The 17588-nt window shown below is 35.4% G+C and overlaps 8 protein-coding genes across 8 annotated transcripts; 2 read left to right on the top strand and 6 right to left on the bottom strand. All coding sequences in view use genetic code 12, as the record gives it.

The window, feature by feature from the left end:
- Positions 1-2752: 2752 nt before the first annotated feature.
- On the bottom strand, positions 2753-4006 carry CANMA_000392 (cleavage polyadenylation factor subunit; the record flags this gene model as incomplete). Its single annotated transcript, XM_051816137.1, has 1 exon — positions 2753-4006. The coding sequence occupies one exon, from the start codon at positions 4004-4006 to the stop codon at positions 2753-2755; it is 1254 nt and encodes a 417-aa protein (XP_051673909.1).
- Positions 4007-4177: 171 nt separating this feature from the next.
- Positions 4178-7507, top strand: CANMA_000391 (uncharacterized protein; the record flags this gene model as incomplete). Its single annotated transcript, XM_051816126.1, has 1 exon — positions 4178-7507. The coding sequence occupies one exon, from the start codon at positions 4178-4180 to the stop codon at positions 7505-7507; it is 3330 nt and encodes a 1109-aa protein (XP_051673908.1).
- Positions 7508-7606: 99 nt separating this feature from the next.
- Positions 7607-8710, bottom strand: CANMA_000390 (uncharacterized protein; the record flags this gene model as incomplete). Its single annotated transcript, XM_051816115.1, has 1 exon — positions 7607-8710. The coding sequence occupies one exon, from the start codon at positions 8708-8710 to the stop codon at positions 7607-7609; it is 1104 nt and encodes a 367-aa protein (XP_051673907.1).
- A 378-nt stretch (positions 8711-9088) lies between these two features.
- Positions 9089-9613, bottom strand: CANMA_000389 (peroxiredoxin family protein; the record flags this gene model as incomplete). Its single annotated transcript, XM_051816103.1, has 1 exon — positions 9089-9613. The coding sequence occupies one exon, from the start codon at positions 9611-9613 to the stop codon at positions 9089-9091; it is 525 nt and encodes a 174-aa protein (XP_051673906.1).
- A 1977-nt stretch (positions 9614-11590) lies between these two features.
- On the top strand, positions 11591-11986 carry TOA2 (transcription initiation factor IIA subunit gamma; the record flags this gene model as incomplete). The annotated part of the gene is made up of 1 exon (XM_051816092.1): positions 11591-11986. The coding sequence occupies one exon, from the start codon at positions 11591-11593 to the stop codon at positions 11984-11986; it is 396 nt and encodes a 131-aa protein (XP_051673905.1).
- A 253-nt stretch (positions 11987-12239) lies between these two features.
- Positions 12240-13616, bottom strand: HRT2 (putative methyltransferase; the record flags this gene model as incomplete). The annotated part of the gene is made up of 1 exon (XM_051816081.1): positions 12240-13616. The coding sequence occupies one exon, from the start codon at positions 13614-13616 to the stop codon at positions 12240-12242; it is 1377 nt and encodes a 458-aa protein (XP_051673904.1).
- Positions 13617-14803: 1187 nt separating this feature from the next.
- On the bottom strand, positions 14804-15486 carry NHP6A (high-mobility group nucleosome-binding protein; the record flags this gene model as incomplete). Its single annotated transcript, XM_051816070.1, has 2 exons — positions 14804-15167; positions 15230-15486. The coding sequence occupies 2 exons, from the start codon at positions 15484-15486 to the stop codon at positions 14804-14806; spliced, it is 621 nt and encodes a 206-aa protein (XP_051673903.1).
- Positions 15487-17353: 1867 nt separating this feature from the next.
- Positions 17354-17588, bottom strand: CANMA_000385 (ribonuclease P subunit p20 family protein; the record flags this gene model as incomplete). Its single annotated transcript, XM_051816059.1, has 1 exon — positions 17354-17588. A coding segment is annotated over one exon (235 nt), but the record flags the coding sequence as incomplete, so codon positions are not given.

Raw genomic sequence — 17588 nt, 5'->3', positions numbered from 1 at the left:
GTAAAACCTCTTTTATATTTATTCCTATACAAAAGAAATTAAAAGAGTTCAAACTGCTCTCTCTATTGAATCGCCATGTTTCTTCTGTCCAAAGAAGCAAAGAAGAATAGACAAAAAGGAATAAAGGAATAAAGGAATAAAGGAACGGGAGTGTCTTTGTCTATTCAGGAACCACGGCCGGTCAAAGGCCGAAATTATCATCAATATTCAAGGATTAACAGTCCTTGAATAACAACAGAAGACCGTCGTGAAAAAATGTGGTATAATCATCATCAACAAAGATTTGGCTCCCATCTCCTCTGTCCTTTTGTCTGTTTGTCTGTTTGCCAGTTTGCCAGTTTGCCAGTTTTTCCCTCTGTCCTCCTTTCTCTTCCTTCTTGAATCAAATCAAACACTAAAATATAACAAAAAAAAAAAAAAAAGATGAAATCCATGGCTTCTTAACCCCCCTTAATAGTTAAAGGATAAACTTCTATAATCATTTGCCAACAAACGAAATAACGAAATAATGCAAGGAAAATAGTGGGTGTATATAGACGAAAAAAAAAAAAAAAACAAATTTCAAAAAATCAGACATTTAATGTAAAAGACTTTCGTTCATGAAAATGAATTTCAGACATATGCTTGTCTATTTGTCTTTTTGTATTTGATTCATCCTTTTTCTTTATATTGTTTTATTATTTTCATTTTCATTTCCATTTCCATTTCCATTTCCATTTTCCTTACCTTTATTCTCCTTCTTTTAAGGAAAACACCTTCATCGTAAATGAAATGATTATATCAAGTCCAGTTAAAATGCCATGTTAATGTTTGATTTTAAAACCAGTAGGAACGGCAACAAAAACAACAACAACAACAGTAAAGATACAGATGAAAAAAAATACCAGCAAAAGAGTGTCCCTGAGTAATACTTTGTTAGTCAATTTGAAACCTTTTTGCTAGATCAAAATGAATTATCCCTTTTCTTCACTTTAGTTATTATTATTATTATTTATTTTACTTTTTTGAATCAGAAATGCATGAATGGTAATTAAAATAGATTTTGTCATCAACGGGAAACCCGAGATTCTGACTCGTCATCTAGATAAAACTCATCACCTCAAAAAAAAAAAAAAAAAAGCCGAAAATTGTAAATGGGATAAAACAAATCGAGGGGGGGAGGGGGTGGAAGGAAGGATCTTGATACATACTTTTCACATCTTCTCTATGGGCTGGATGAATTCAAACCCTAAAACAAAGCTAGTTAGTACCCAACAGTTTCATTCAATAGCACTTTTTCTCGTGCTCTTCCTATTCTTCTTCTTCTTCTTCTTCTTCTTCTTTGTGTTAAATAAAAAAAAATCAGTAACGATGGGTTTCTGAGGCCCACCATAAAATGCATTGTCACTCATAAAATGTATATTCAGTGCCCAGTGCAATAATTCCTCATCTTTTTTAAAAAGAAAAGAATGAAAATCTCACATCCAATAAAAAAAGGAGGATGCAATGGCTATGGAAACATACTTTAGATTTAGATAATCTAATTGTCTAAATTGTCTAAATTGTCTAAATTGTTAGTAAAACATGTCAAAGTCAAAGTCAATGAAAAAGTACAAAGCATCACCATCCATGATTCATGATTCAACCTTTCTCATACAAGCTCTCCCTCCCCCTCTCTCTATTTCCACCTAAAACTTATCTTCTTTATCAAATCAGTTAGCGTTGTGCAAAAACTTTATCAATCATACGATTAAATCAGCCAGTAATTCCAGCTTTTGTTTTCGTTAAATCATCATTTCAAATAAAGGAAAATAAAAGTAATAGACATATAATCAGCAGCGGTCAAATTGGTTCAAATGACCAATTGAGCAAAGGCAAGTAGTGAAATCAATGGTTAATGGAGTTGTAAAAGCACTAAACAAACAAACATACACTTGATAAAAATACCAATATCATCTTAGATCAATTGAAAACATTGAGTTTAGAAAAAAAAGAACTATGTGATAAATGTTAGTAAAACCATACTTTATAGACGCTGCCTAGCACAACAAACAGGGGCTCTTCCATCTTCCACTTTTCTTTTCTTTTCTTTTTCGTTTGTTTGTCTCAATGACAAATGAAAATATCAGTAAACTTGAATAACGTTGTGATCATTCCATTTAAAATAATAGTCACATACTCTAGTTTGAATTATTTTAATTATTTTTGGTCATCCTATACTCCATTGTCATTAGAATGAGACAAAATTGAAAACAAAACAAAACAAAAAAGACAAAAGTAGCTGCTTATACATCCAATTGAATTGGGTAGTATGAGTTAATGAAACAACTGTGCTGGTAAATGATATTGAAAACATACTTTAATTTAGATACATTAGATATATAGATATATATATATATCTAAATATATGTAATAATAATACTTTTCAAAAGAAGAAGAAGAAGAAGAAGAAGAAGAAAAGGTGGGAATTGCAATGAAAATTTTTTTTTTATTTTGGAAGAAGAAGAAGAAGAGGAAGAAGAGGAAGACAGAAGAGGTCGTGTACCAATAAACAAAAATAATGATTGAACATGGTATAGATAGATATGTATGTTTCCCAATATATTAACATATTAATATATCAACAGGGGATTTTGTTGAGCAATGGTGTCTCTTCTCGAGGAATGAGTCTATGAGGTAATCCCTCAATTAATATGAATACAGTCTGTTATTATTCTATGTCATCTTCATCTACTTATTCCTTGCTATTGAATCCATTGTCAAGCCCAATAAATTACACTTTTTGTTTCTTTGCATCTACTCCATTTTCATCATTGGCTACATCTTCCAACGATCGTTTACTTGGATCCTTCATACCAATTTCTGCATCTTTTGATTCAATAAATTCTTGTAATTCTTTCTCCAATGATTCAGCATGTATCAATGAATCAATATATACATCATCTTTACCACAATTGGGACAATGGAAATCATTCTCAATCAAGACATTTTCAATCTCATCTTGATTATGATACACATTGGCCAATTTTTGCAATTTACTCAAATCGGGACAACAGGGCGTGGTATAAATTGGTGGTTTAAGTACTTTTCTAGTCACTGATAACGCATCAACAAATTGCGGTTTGTTATATTTGTCAACAATGCCAATTAATCGAGACTCGTATTCTTGTTTTGATTTCATGGCAGCATTTTGCAATTTCGTTTGATAATTCATCCATGTTTTGGAATCAGCCATGGCAATGGCATATTCACCTTCATCAGTGATCAAAATGGCGTTTCCATCATTATCAATAACATCACCATTGTCATTGGTAGTGAATGAGCCCGAGTTCTTCTCCACTTCTTCTTTCGATATCGTTTTCAAGTACGACTTCGGTATACCAGTAGTTCTCATAATCTTTTTACCTTCGAAATTGGGGTCATTATTAGTAGGACAATTTTTGATCCAGTGGTCCTTTTTACCACATCGGTAACAAATGTATCCTGGCGGTGGTTGATCTTCTTTATTTCCAGTTCCTGCCGCTGTTGCTGCTGCTGTGGGTTTATAATAAACCATCTTGTGTTGAGCTAGTTCATCCTGCGTTTGAGCCCACACATTTGATTGGTTTTCAAACATCAATTTAATTTTGTCTTCTTCAGATGCATCTTCGCCCAATTGTGGTAACGTGGGCATACTATTTACTGCCGCTGAAGCATTTGCATTGGTGGTATTGATAACTTTTCGATTAAGTCGTGGCTTACCACTGACATATCTTGATGCGTTGTTGAATTTACCCGTCTTATAAGAGGCTGGTGATCGTTTGGCAAGAACATAGCTCGACCTAGGGATAACATCATTATCCAACTCATATTCTAAATCTGGTTGTTCGGCATGATATAATCGCAAATTGAAATCTTGACCTGTGCCTAGGTTGTTTTGGCTAATGATATCTCTTTTTAAATCAAATACGCTGATTGCAGTACCATCGAAATGTATTATACTCTTGTTCTTTTGATGTAGGAACCTATAGTATATGACTGAAGACATTATTCTTTTTAATGATATTGAGCTTTGAAAGAGTTTCAAGAATCAGATTAAGTTAATTTTTTTTTTTCTTCATCGAACAAACAAAACAGCCCAAGCAGAAAGAAAGAAAGAAAGAATACTTTACTGTTCTTTAAAAGATCATTCAGTGTACTAGAGGACCCTTTTTTGATTATGAACGTATCATATTCATCGTCAAATGTGGTTGGCTATGCAAGTCACCTAGCTACACTTGATGTGAAATTGCCATTAAAGTACCCAGAAGCAGCAGCAGCAGCAGCAGCAGCAGCAACAACATCATCATCCACCATCAACCCCAATGATCAATTTCATCTGAGCCTTGCAGTAACTGGTCAATTACTTAAACTTGAGTCTACTTCACTAATTCCGCTTGTATCATGTTCGATCTTGAACGATTTGAAAACAATTGTTTTAACTCCAATTGAACGCAAGTCAAATAGTTTAGGTTTGAAACTTCAAAACATCAAGATCCACTTGCCTCATAAAGTCTCATCAACCAGCTGTTTTGATATTCGTAACAATGGTGAGCATGTTTACATCAATATCATTGATTCTAATTACCTACTTGTATCTTTAAAGATACCGATTGAGACATTTGTTACCGGAAAGACCTTGTCTTTATTTGAATTTGAAGAATGGGGACATATTTCTGTTCCTTATTCATTTGAGATGAGATCAAATCCGTACCTCGTGAAGTCAATTGATGAGTTCAATGTGCTAGTTTCGTTGAAAGATGGTGGCTTGCTTCATTTTCAAAAGCAACATCCCTTGTCTCCAGTGGAAATCTATACTTTTAATGAGCCAGTTTCATATTTTGGAGGGTTTTTTAGGAATAAAAAGGCAAATCTAGATGTGGGTGGAGTATCAGCAAACTCTGTAGTGGATTTGATTAAAATTGATGATTATTTAATCACCCTTACAACAAGCAGAGATTTGAAATTATGGAGTTTAACAAAGCATCAACACATTTCATCCACATCGTTGTACAACAAGCTGGATGAGGATATTCGGCTAACCACAGTGCCTTCGAAGTACCTTCAAGTGGTGGATATTGAAGGCGAGAACTACATCGCGTTATTCAACCCAACAAATAGTAGCCACAAAAAGAGCCGATTTGGATTCAGGACATGGCAAATAAAGGAGGAGCTGTCTTTGATTGAAGTGTCTAAATTGGAATTCCAGCCTGAATTGCCAAATACATTGTTATCATCATCGGATATTTTTTATCACGAGTCAACTTTTCAAAATACTATATGGTTTATTCAAGATTTTGAAATTCAATACCAAGACAATGGCCAATTAACCCATCATATTTTGTGGAAATCTAACACCTCGTCCATTTTAGTCACATATACGATCAATTTCGACAACGGAGCAATATCATCGATTGAATTGTCTCTGCCACCAACCCACAATGAAGAAGAAGAGGTTTCGATCCATTTTGACTCGGAGTACTATCGTCGAAAGATTTTTGATTCAGGAAGATTTGATAACTTGATTGTTGGCACTTCGTTATCCATATTGCGCCAACACTTGAAATCGCAACAGGACGAATTAGACGATAGAGATTTGCGCAAATTGGCAATCAAGGTAGTAGAGTTTAACTCTACTGCTGAATCTTCGAAACATATTTGGTTTAAACTTTATTCCTTATGCGAGGAGTTTAAAAAGAGCAGCCAAGAAGCATTGGCTTTAGTATCATTTGATAAACACTTGATCACGGTGCAAGCAAATGGTTACGGGTTATTCAGACCGTCCCATTATTTTGAATTGTTAATTTGCAAAAATATTCAGAGTCCCGAGGGGAGATTAATGCAATTGTTTAATAGATTCCGCACTACATTGTCGGCAAAGACATATCACAAGTTGAACGAGTCGGTTCTATCACGTGGTGACCACCAATTCGATGCTAGTGCAGTTGACGAAATTTTCCAAACACATCTTAATGAGAAATTGCCTCAACAAGAGATTCAATCGGCCATGTCTCATTTGGCAAGTATACCTAATGTATTACAAATTATTCAATCTTTAGTTGCTGATTCTGATTATCAATTGATTGAAGTTGTTGACCAAGTGGGGGAGTTGGGTGAGTTTTTCAAATTGTCAACCTTTGCCACTTTTAAGAATATAATGCAACAGCATAGCACACTATTGACAGATTTATTAGTGTTGCTTTTGGTTTGTGAAGTCAATGATGAAATATTATACTTACTCAATCAGGTGATGCGTGGATTGCAACAGTACAATTTGACAGAAATTATATTTGAAACGTGTTTTGAGTCCAGTAATTGCAAGTCACTGCTTGAGTCTAATGGTTTGGGTAATGTCGATTATTCATTATTTTGGTCGGCGATAGTCAAAAAAGACACCACCTTGAAACAATTATTTGACAATTTAAGAATCAACGATGCGTATGATTACTTTCACAATGATGTATTGACAAAGAGAGATTCCATTGTAAATTCCGTCATTGAGTTGATCAACCACCATCATCAAGGTTCATATTTGAAAAAGTATTTTTTAACCAAATTGAATCAAGATGATGTCGATGAACTATTCCTTGTGGGCATTATCCATTTGATCAATAATGAAGCAACTTTATTCTATGATACGTTTGCTTCATTTGACAAGTTTGAAAATTTAAATGTTGCCAAGTTGAACGCATTGAAACAAGAAGAAAATTTACGTCATTTCTTGACTTGCTTCTATACTACGCCTACCAAAAATGATTATTATCATGGTTTATCAGAATTGACAATGTCACAAGCTATAGCTGGGAAATCTACCGATGTCATAAGGAAACAATTAACTGAGGTGGCGTTGAAATTTGATAAATTGGCCATTGAAAACACCAAAGAGGAGCCATCGAAAGTTGAATCGTTATACTTGAATGTATTTGATTTAGCATTATCTATTTCCGATTATAATTCAGTTGGCCAATCATTACAACACTTGGCTTCAAATAGTCAGTTACCAACATTGTTGACCCGGTATATTGAAAAATTAATATCGGAACTGAAAATCAAGCTAATCTTCCCGCCCAATAGTAACAGCCAAGTCTATCGTACTCATTTCAAACTAATTGATTCAATTTTGGTTAAAATAGCCCAAACGGCGCCGTTAATGTCATCGTTGAAAATTTACCAAATTTGTTCCTCATGGAGATTATTTGGGTGTTGTACTTCTAAAACTGAATTGGGAGACCAACGTGGTTCATGTGAAGCATTGTATCAATTCATTCAACGATATAAAAATGAAATTAAAACTATTGACAAGACGAGTAAATTTCAAGTTTTACAAATGTATTTACTCATATTGAATAATTTGAAAACATTTGCTGATGTTGATGATCAATGGTTTTTCAATAGTGCACCGTTTCCTGATACAGGTTCGTCTTCACTGATTGTAACTGCTAGTCGGATCCAGATTGAGTATTTGGAGTGGATGAAGAATTTAGAAACCGATTTGTCTACATTAGAATAATCAATAAGTCAATATGCATATATGCGTGTACAAAATGTATAAAGCCTCAATAATAGAGAATCGATTGTTCATATTCTCTTCCCATTTTACCAATTCCTTTTATCCAATATTGGCCTTCATATTTCCTGCACCTCTTGGATTTGCATCTTTCCAATCATCCCACTGCCTTTTCTCCAATTGTGCTTCATCATCTTCATCACTCTCATAATCAGATCCTTTACTCACATCTTTAACTTCTTCCTTCATCATTTTCCCATTGGCCAACTCATAATCCAAATATTCTTCAACCGTCATTGATGGTAATACTTGGCCAGTACCAAAAACACGATTGCGTAATTGCGATTTAGAAGTTATTGTAAATGGTTGAAGGATCTTGCCTTGTTTGGAAATAAGATCAGATATTTGTTTACCGGGACGTTGTTCAATTCTTGTTGTGAATCCTGCCGGATCATCACCACTTGTTGTTGTGGCACTTGCTAACCTGCCATCCTTATCACCATTTTCATCCTGTGAATTTGTTGAGGAACCTGGTGGAGGTTTATTTGAAAGCACTTCCAACTCCACGGTGATTAATCCTATTGAATCAAATGCTTTTAAAATGTGGAATTTCAATTGGTCGATGTATATTGCTTTCAAGGTTTCATCTTCAAATCGTTCATTTAAATCATGTTTCAAATCAGTCAATACTGCCAACTGATGATGCAATTGTTGTTCCTTCTTGTAATTATCAATCTTTTCTTGTCTTTTCAATTGAGGCGACATGATAATCTCCTCACCTTTATCAATAAGGTTTAATCTCTGTGATTGATCGTGGTCTAAAATTCCATAGTTTTGTAAATTAGTTAGAAACTCAATAGCATACAGTTTAGCCAGCGATAAATAATCTGGTTTAAACTCGAGCGATACTGTGCCTTGTTTTAATTGAAGTCGAGAATGCAATTGGGACAAGTAAAACCATAGGTTCAAATAGGGGATATACGAGGTAGTGAGTTCCAGTAGTCGCTCATTATCACTAAACAATGAAAGTGATTGGACGATTTGTAAAATTAATTCAAATTCAGTGATGAGATCATGAAGACGTTGTTGATAATCAAGTGAATCTTGACGAACAGTTGAGTTGTTGGCTATGTCTTCGTATTTTTCACGCGCAAGTTGGAACCTCTCCGAAACGGTCAACTGGTCCAACTCTCTTGTATTACTCATTTTTCAGTAAAGAGAGAGGGGGGACAATAGCTATTGTAGATGATAATGCCAGCTGTTGTTGTTTTGGGTGTGTGTTTGGCCTGTAGTTAGCGCTTAAATGGCGAGTTCAAAATTTTTTTTTATTTTTTAGTGCGGCTAGGTCGTGTACTAAGCATAAAAAAGTATGACGTAGTTGTTGGTACACATTTGGGTTATAGAGAAGACTAGAGAGAGTACATGGTGAAGTCACATATTAATAATGAGAAGAGCCCTAAATGGGAATGTATCATAAAGGACGCAACCTTCTTCAAGCAGGGACAAAACGCGTTGACCACGAAAAAGAGACAGCAGAATTACTCATCATCATAATCTTATTGATTCGTATTCACATATATACTTTTATAATTTTTCAAGCAAAGTTTCAGCACTTGAGACTTCAGTGAAATCACCACCATCTTCATTAGCTAAGTAATATATCTCACCATCTTTAACAATGGCAGCATATCTTTGCAATCTCTGGCCCAAACCAGCGCTGCTCAAATCCAAGACGTAGTCATCTCCCAATTGACTCGAAATTTTACCTTCTGGATCAGTAGCAAAGATGACAAAGTTTTCTTCATCCTTGTAACCAACTGCTTTTCCAAAAGCTGACAATACGAAGGGGTCATTTACAGCCAACACAATGACTCTCTTGACTCCCTTTTTCTTCAATTTCTCGACATTGTTGATATAATCAGGAATGTGCTTAAGGGAACAAGTTGGCGTGAAAGCACCTGGAATAGCAGTGATGATGACGGTTCCATCCTTCAATTCCTCTTGCAAATCAAGTGGTTTTGGAGTACCTGCATTGGTGATTCCAGAATGCTGGTTGTCGTATGGGACGTATTTGGGCTTAACGTCAGTGGGGAACTGTTGACCGGCCATTTTTCTCTTTAGTAGAAGGTTTGCTATGTGGGAAAAAGAAAGTAAATGGAGATTCAAAAAGGAAAGCCGAAGTGTACATTTATGATATATATATGTTCATTATCGGAGATTAATCTCCACAAATAGGAGAGGGGGAGGAGTGTGTGTGTGTGCAAGGGGGGTGTTCGGCGTCTAAATTGATTGGGGGAAGATTTCGAATCGGACTTGTGCGTGATTTTGTGTCACAAATTTGCACCACCGCAACTTTAATTTCAAAACTTCCTTCTGCTTTAACCCCCCGTGTTAAAAAAATAAGTACAGTAAAATATGTATATCCTAGTCGGACCATTGTCTTGCGAAAACCATTAAAGTGAGTTCAACAACTGCAAATGAGTCAAACTTACTCTGTAAAGCCAATTGGGGCAGAGTCAACGAAAATATTTCATGTACTACCGGGGTCAACCTTTGTCCACGTTTTCCTTTGTACTTTCTTTTAGGAAGCATAGATCGAAGTTTACTGTTTTTAATGTAGCTTTAAATGCATTAACCTTTAGATCAATATCCTTCTAGAATATTGGTGAGGTGAGACGTTTATGCAACGATTAAATGGTGTATAAAGAGGGTCAAGATTTGTTCTTCTACGTCAACATAACTTCTCATGTCGTATATGAACGCTTGGAAATATCATGTGCATAGTAGTACCTGTTACAAGTTTACCAAAAAGGACTCTCTCTATATAATGAAAGGACTTCTTCTTTATTGTTAAATAAAGTCTTTAAATAAACAATGAAAGCTGTGTGTAGAAATTTTAAGAAAATAACGAATATAAATAGGGAAGTAAAAGTTTCCTAATACTGTCATTTGATATACACAGTATCATCCTGTGTTAGGCATTCATGTAGGCAGATTTGAGGTTTAGCTGATATGCGTGTAAAATTGTTCTTCGGCCGCTATGGCCGTTAGAATTGGTTGTGAGAGCTATCATTCGACTTGTGACAGGCACCCGCACCCAATAAAGTGATTACAATTATGGTACTGTTTCTACCCAACTTTTCTTTGTTGAATGTGGATCTAATAAATCCACCCATCAGTTGTCCTAGCCTTGGTGTTGGTAGGAATGTATTTTACCATCAACTTGTTGTTAGCTGCTGCAAAGTTGGAAGTTGATACTAACAGCATTTGCCATCTTGGTCCAAGAAAGAAACAATAGCCGTTTTCCTTTCATCTCTCTTGTCACACAAGAGTCAATTTGGGGCATTCTATTGAAATTTTGGCGTCATTGAGACTTTTGAAGTTTACTTCAACCCTAATGGAATTTAGTCTTCTAGTCTGAAACAATCAATCCAATGAACCTTTTTTGCTTTCATTTTTGAAAAATAGCACTTTAATTGGTCTTTATGGAATTCATTTGGGTTGTGATAGATGATTAATTTCACTAATTTATTAATAGATATATGCCTTTAGAATGATCTTTATTGTTTTTGCCTTGGAATTGTAAATACCCTTGTAAGTCAGTCGTACTCAGATTTATTATCTATCGATGAAATGTATGATATAATTGTTGGATTCTTTTTATGCAGATCTCTATAGATTGCAAAAACGAGAGAACGACTCACCTCCTCTGCTGCATAGGGATTGCTCTCAATAATTCACAGCTGTAGCTTTATCATATCAGGCTCTGCAAGATATAACGTAAGCCACCAAAAACCAATCGTTTGGCACTTGCACAATTGGACTACAGTTTGTATTTTGATAGTAAAACTGGAAAGCTGTACCAAAGAGCAAATGCATCTGTACCCTTTATTAGCACATTGGAAACAAATCAGAAGGATCTGCTTGTATTAGGGTTGTAATTGCATACTATAGAAGAAAATTGCAACAAACGAGACAACAAAGGCAAAACCAAAAAAAATACGTTAATCAAGCCTTACGCCACAATCATCATTACCACTTCACATCACTACAAAGCCATACATATATCTTTAAAGCAAAACCAAAATGAGCACACCGGCATACTACGAACTATATAGAAGATCAACCATAGGAGTAACCCTAGCCGATGCCCTTGACACTTTAATCTCCGATGAAAAAATTCAACCGCAATTGGCCAATCGTATCTTGAACAATTTTGATCGTATAATCGCCGAGAACTTGAAAAATGAACTGAATATAGCCAAGCTGAAATTGACATTCAAGGGAGATTTGGACACTTATCGGTTTTGCGATGATGTGTGGACGTTTATTATCAAGAATGTGTTGGTGAAGATGACTGATTTGAGTGGTAGTGGTAATACAAGTGGGTCGGGTGGTGGTAATGGCGGTGATGACTTGGAGATTCATGTTGACAAGTTCAAGATTGTTGCTTGTAATTCGAGAAAAGCAGGTGAGCCTTAAATGGTGATTGACGAGTTCTGGTGTTGTGTGCGGGGAAGAAGAGGAGAAGGGAAGAATAGGGTCGAATTTTGACAGAGTCGCTGATGACAATGCAGCCTCGAATGGAACTAGAAGCAGCAAAATATTACTGGTTATATCACAACTAGATATGCTTCTATGGGAGTTGCAATGTTCTATTTTTTTTATATATATGTACGAATGAATCAATCCAAATTGTCTATAAAGAGAGCTCCTCTTCCGCTATAAAATCCATCTACTTATTGAATGAGATAACTGCCCATTTGCCAGAACTCGACCAAAACTCGCCCACATCATTACCAGCTTCTTCATACTCCCTGATCAACTTTTCATTGACACCCTCTGGCAATCCAACAACAACATCAGCTTTACAAGTACGCAACGACAAAATGGGCAATCCACTAGTGGCCAATTGTTGGATTGCCGTCTTGAATGGAGTAGTCTTGGGCCATTGTAGATCGCCCGTCAATTTACGATAATTCAAATCGCCCTTGAAAATAATCAATTGTGATTGTGATAAATCGTGATACAAATCGGTAAACTGCGGAATTGACCAGAAATTGTAATCCAACGTCCAGAATGGATGATGGTTGATGATGATTTTGTTTGATTTATGGTATGATTCAATCTTGGATGATACTAGGTCAATGGCGTCAGCATCTTGTTTATGAATATTGGGGAAAAAGTGCTCATCCTTCAATTGCCCCACCAAATCAGTGAAATCTTTAGCCATGGTATCAGAAACAAACCATGGGATTTCTTTACAATGCAAATGAACTTGCTGTGCCAAACCCAGGTCCAAAAGAAACAAACTAAGGATCAAATCAGCAAACAATTCAAACCCTGAATTATCCAAAACAATATCGATTCGAGACACTCCTTCTTCTTTATCCAAACCAGTTTCACTCCAAGCAGTAGGCAAATCATTGACAATAATCTTTTCTTCATTTTTTTTCCGAACTTCAGCACCTTGAACTGATTTTATATCTTCTAGAGTAACATTACCCGCCAATAATGATAAATCAGTGGCATTTCCCCAAAGTGAAATATCAATAAATTCAACAAAAAGTAAACGCAAAGTCTCTTTTTCAGCTTTGCCTTGTTCCAATTCTTGATTTAAGAATTGGTATCGTTTACATAATTCCAAAACTCCCAATTCTGATTGATGGAAGGTTTTCGTCTTCAATCTAGCAAAAATATCATACGAATGCCAAAATGAATCTTGGTTCAGGATGAAGAAATTGTTAATGTATTGGTACAAGTAACATTCCAAGTATAACCATGGACCAGTCTGCCAAGTGACTTTCTTCACTTGGTTTAACGAATCAAGAGTGGTATTATAATGGTGTAACCACTTGTTATGGTGAATCTCTTGTTCATTGAAATGACGTACAGTAGTATCATTCTTGAAGTCATGTAACAATTGTTTTAATTTATCAACAATTGTTTCTCCAGATGTCGATAATTGCTCTGTTTTGTTGTCTTTAATGGTTTGTTGCACATCGTCAATTCCTTGTTCGATAATTGTTGGCCACCGTTTGTGAATTGTTGGGTAAGCAAACGATTTCTTGTCGTCGTTGTAATAAGGCAATGGCAAGGAAGTAGAAGACATGATGACAGGACTTAGTGGTGGTAATAAGGAAGAAGAGATGTTGTCCGTGCTGTGTGTCTTAGGATTATTTTATAGTGTTGTAGAAAAGCGACTCTCCTCCACCCCGGTGAAAATTGTTGCGATTCTCTCTCATCCGGGGCTGACGTAATTTTACCTTTTTGCAACAACAACACCACTTTGTCGATTTTACGTTGATTGGGGGAGACCACTGAGATCTATACTATGCAGTAGACCGAAGAAGGCTTATTTGATTGAGTGTGTTCTAATCTTTCACCATGGGAAAGTCATAATTCCTAGCTTTAATCTTCATTAGCTTTAGACTGCAATGAGACGCAACTTCCCCTTAGCTCTTATGACCTCTAACTACTTAGAAAAATCTAGCTTCATCAAACAACTGTCTACTAAAGGTTGTTCTTGCGGATTTCCCATCTTCTCATTGGCGATAATAGGCTATTTGAAGAGGATTGTTCAAAACTCTATAGAGTATAGTCTAACAACTAAGCCTGTTCGTCTAAATACGCATATTAGTGCTCTTCCCTACCAAAGACCAGCAGTTGCTTTTCCTATTGCAAACACGTTTATTGAAGTTGATTTCTCTTTGTAAGGTATAATATTTATTTTTTTGGCGATCTTACCAACGTCAAATCCAAGTCAAACAAAAATAAATAGAACTCAATACCTTCTATACTATAAAGACACTTGACAATAGTAACAGATAGATAGATAGACAAATAAGTATATTTAAAAACAAAACATTTGATTATAAAACTAATACAAAAGCATTTTGACATTCAAGGTAATGATGTCAGAAAACTAAAATAAAAAAAAATAAAGGACAAATATATAAAAGAAAAAGCATTAACAAATGATCATTGTAAAAAAAATAATAGACAGTAACAAAAAAAACAGGCAATCAGCAACAGAATGATGGTAGTAGTAATAGATAAAAAAAAAATAATAGACCTCAAAGTTGTGGTAGGTATATCAGCAACAAAACAAATGGAACAAAAAGGTAGGGTGATCACACCAGTGGCAGCAGCCGCAGCCGCAACCATCAACAAAGGAATAAATCTAAGCATACAACAGATAAAAGTAGAAGTAAAGACTAAGAAGCAAACAACAAAGATAAAAAGCTTATCTCTCTATAGTAATGTCGGCCTCTCGTAAACGCCTCTCTTCTGGATCATCTATTGCATCCAATACTCTTTTTGAAATGAGTAATCATAGTATTCATTTGGGTTCTGAGGTTGGCCAGCTTGATTTGGATTTTGAGGTTGTTGTTGTTGTTGTTGTTGTTGTTGTTGTTGAGGAAGAGGAGCATTAGCGTATTGATTAGGATTTTGCTGATACTGTGGTTGTTGACCTGGTTGACCTGGTTGTTGTTGTTGAGGTGGTGGGTTTTGGTACTGGTATTGGTAAGGATATTGGTACTGTGGTGGCACAGCTTGGTATTGTTGACCTTGAGGATGAAACTGGGGTGGTAATTGTTGAGGGTGTGGTGGTACTTGTTGTTGATGGAGATGAGGTTGTTGTTGGGGTGGTGGTTGTTGACTAATTGATGGTTTTTGATTTTGTGTCTTATTTTTTTCTAATTGGAGTTTTTTTTTGCATACTCGGCTTTTTCTTTTTCATATCTCTTTTTATCAGCTTCTGCCTTGTTTTCATAAGGAACCTTGTCTTCAGGAGTCAAAGCCTTCCATTTGTCACCCAATGCTTTACCAACTTGTCCAAAGGAAATACCGGGGTTTTCAGCTCTAACAATATCTCTGTTTTCATTGGCAAAAAACATATAAGCAGACAAGGATCTCTTTGGAGCATCTGGATCCTTCTTCTTTCTAGAAACTTTTCTCTTTTCACCTGCGGCAGCCATTGTTTTGTATTCTAAACTAATTGAATAATTGTTTGTTAGTAATAAGAACTAAAAAAAAGGAAAAGAAAGGAAAAGGAAAGAAAACAAAAGTTGGTAGTAAAGTAATAAAAAAAAAGTGAAACTGTTCCATACTTTATATCTTCTGTCCCCAATATTTGAAAAACAAACAAAACCACAACAAACAGACACACAGACTGAAATTTTGTTAACAACAAACAAACAAACAAACAACAACAAACAACAAACAACAAACAACGCGAATAAAACAACAACAAAATTAGAAAGCGCGTACTTTGTATTTTTTTATATTGATGTGTGGATCTCAAATACATTTTTTCTGCTGTGGGTAGTGTACGTCGAACCAAAATAGAAAAGGTAGTGTAAATCGGAACAGGAAAAACAAAATCTCTTCCTCTCTCCCTCTCTTCCTCTCTCCCTCTCTCCCTCTCTTTTACTTTTTGTTTGTTTCAAATTGAATTTTCCCACATTTGGTTTTTTTTAAGGAGAACAAATTTTTTGGAAAACAACCAATTGAAATTTGTTAAACAGTGGGAAAAATTCTATTCAATTGACCCTTTCGATAGAAAACAAAGTTTGCTTTCATATGGCCAATTGAATGTGTAAAAACTAGTGACTAGACTCCCACTCTCTTTCTCTCGTTGATCTTAATTTTTTTTTTTTTTTTTGCAACCATCCCTTCTATCATTAACTTGGCCATAGGGGGTGTGTAGTGGTGTTGAGTTTGGTTGGTTGTAAAGAAACGGCAACGTGGTCTTTTTCTAATTGAACTTTCAAATTGCCATCATTCTCTGTTGTTGTTGTAAATGTATGTTGTTGTAGTGGTTGTTGCTGTTGTTTCCTATGGTTTATCTTGTTGTCTCACTTTTTTTGTTTGTGTCTATATCTTTCCCTTATATAATGTGTATATGATACATACTAATAACTTTTTAATGTATGGATTATACTATGGTAGTTAAAAAGAGTGGTAGAAAAAAAATTTTGTATGATGATACTTTGTTAATAAATTTATATATAGACAGACAGACAGCATTTAATGTGTGTGTTGATAATTTTTATTAGTAGTGTACTTTTTACAAAAGTAGTGTGCATATTACCAAAATATCAACATATTACTATATACGCATATACAATTTCCTAACACAGACAAAAACGAGGGGAAGAAAAAGATTACACCTCAAAAAACAGCACTCATCAGTACTGAAAACTAGCTCCTATTACCAAGTGTGTTAATACGGTGCCACCAATCAGAGCTACAGCACTCTTTAGACTGTACTTATAAACATTCACTGTAGACATTGCCCACCTCACCACTCAAACATCTTAGGTTCATTTTGCGTGTGATATTTTTTTTTTTTTTTCTCTCTCCCTTTTTTTCCCTAACATTTTTGCAACAAAACCAGCCATAAAAATGTAGCCAGCCACATTTTAGTCTTGTCAAAGAGACCTAACGAAGGACACTTGCATTTGCTTTACTGCTTTGGGATTACACTGCGTTATCTTCAATTAGACAGAAAAAGATCAATTATATACATAAAAAGGAAAAGTAGGGGGGGGGGGGGTCTTTGTCTCCTCTGTAGAGGGAATATCACGTGAAATACACGTGTTCAAATATACTATAACTTTCTTAATTGTTTAGTGGTAAAGAAGGGGCCGAAAGCGTATCGCAACACCGGACTCCTCCATTTGGGTTAAGTATTTTTGGATCATTTGCTAGTGACAGTTACCCAAGTTTTCGTCAAGAATGGGCTTCTGACTTTTAACTTTTCACCTCTATTTAGGCGACATTCCCAAATCAGCAACTCCACGGCGGTTCTTCATTTATTTAGTCTCCTTGATTAGTATGCTTCTACTCTCTTTGTAACCACACTTTTGCTTCCACTGAACTAACCATACGCTTCTTATACTCAGTCTCATAATCCATTTCAGCAGCAAGAATAGCATCAGGATTAAACAGTTCCACTCTTTTCTCAAATTCATCCAATACTTGTACACTTCCAGTCAATATATCCACTTTATACCCTTGCAGTTGAAAATGCATAGCCAATTTCAATGTCTTTTCAATAGTCCTTCCCATTCCTTTT

Source organism: Candida margitis (assembly GCF_024628925.1).
Source record: "Candida margitis strain CBS 14175 chromosome Unknown scaffold14, whole genome shotgun sequence".
NCBI lineage: Eukaryota > Fungi > Ascomycota > Pichiomycetes > Serinales > Debaryomycetaceae > Lodderomyces > Lodderomyces margitis.
Note: the sequence above shows the minus strand (reverse complement) of the source record. Positions and strands in the feature narration are given on the sequence as shown.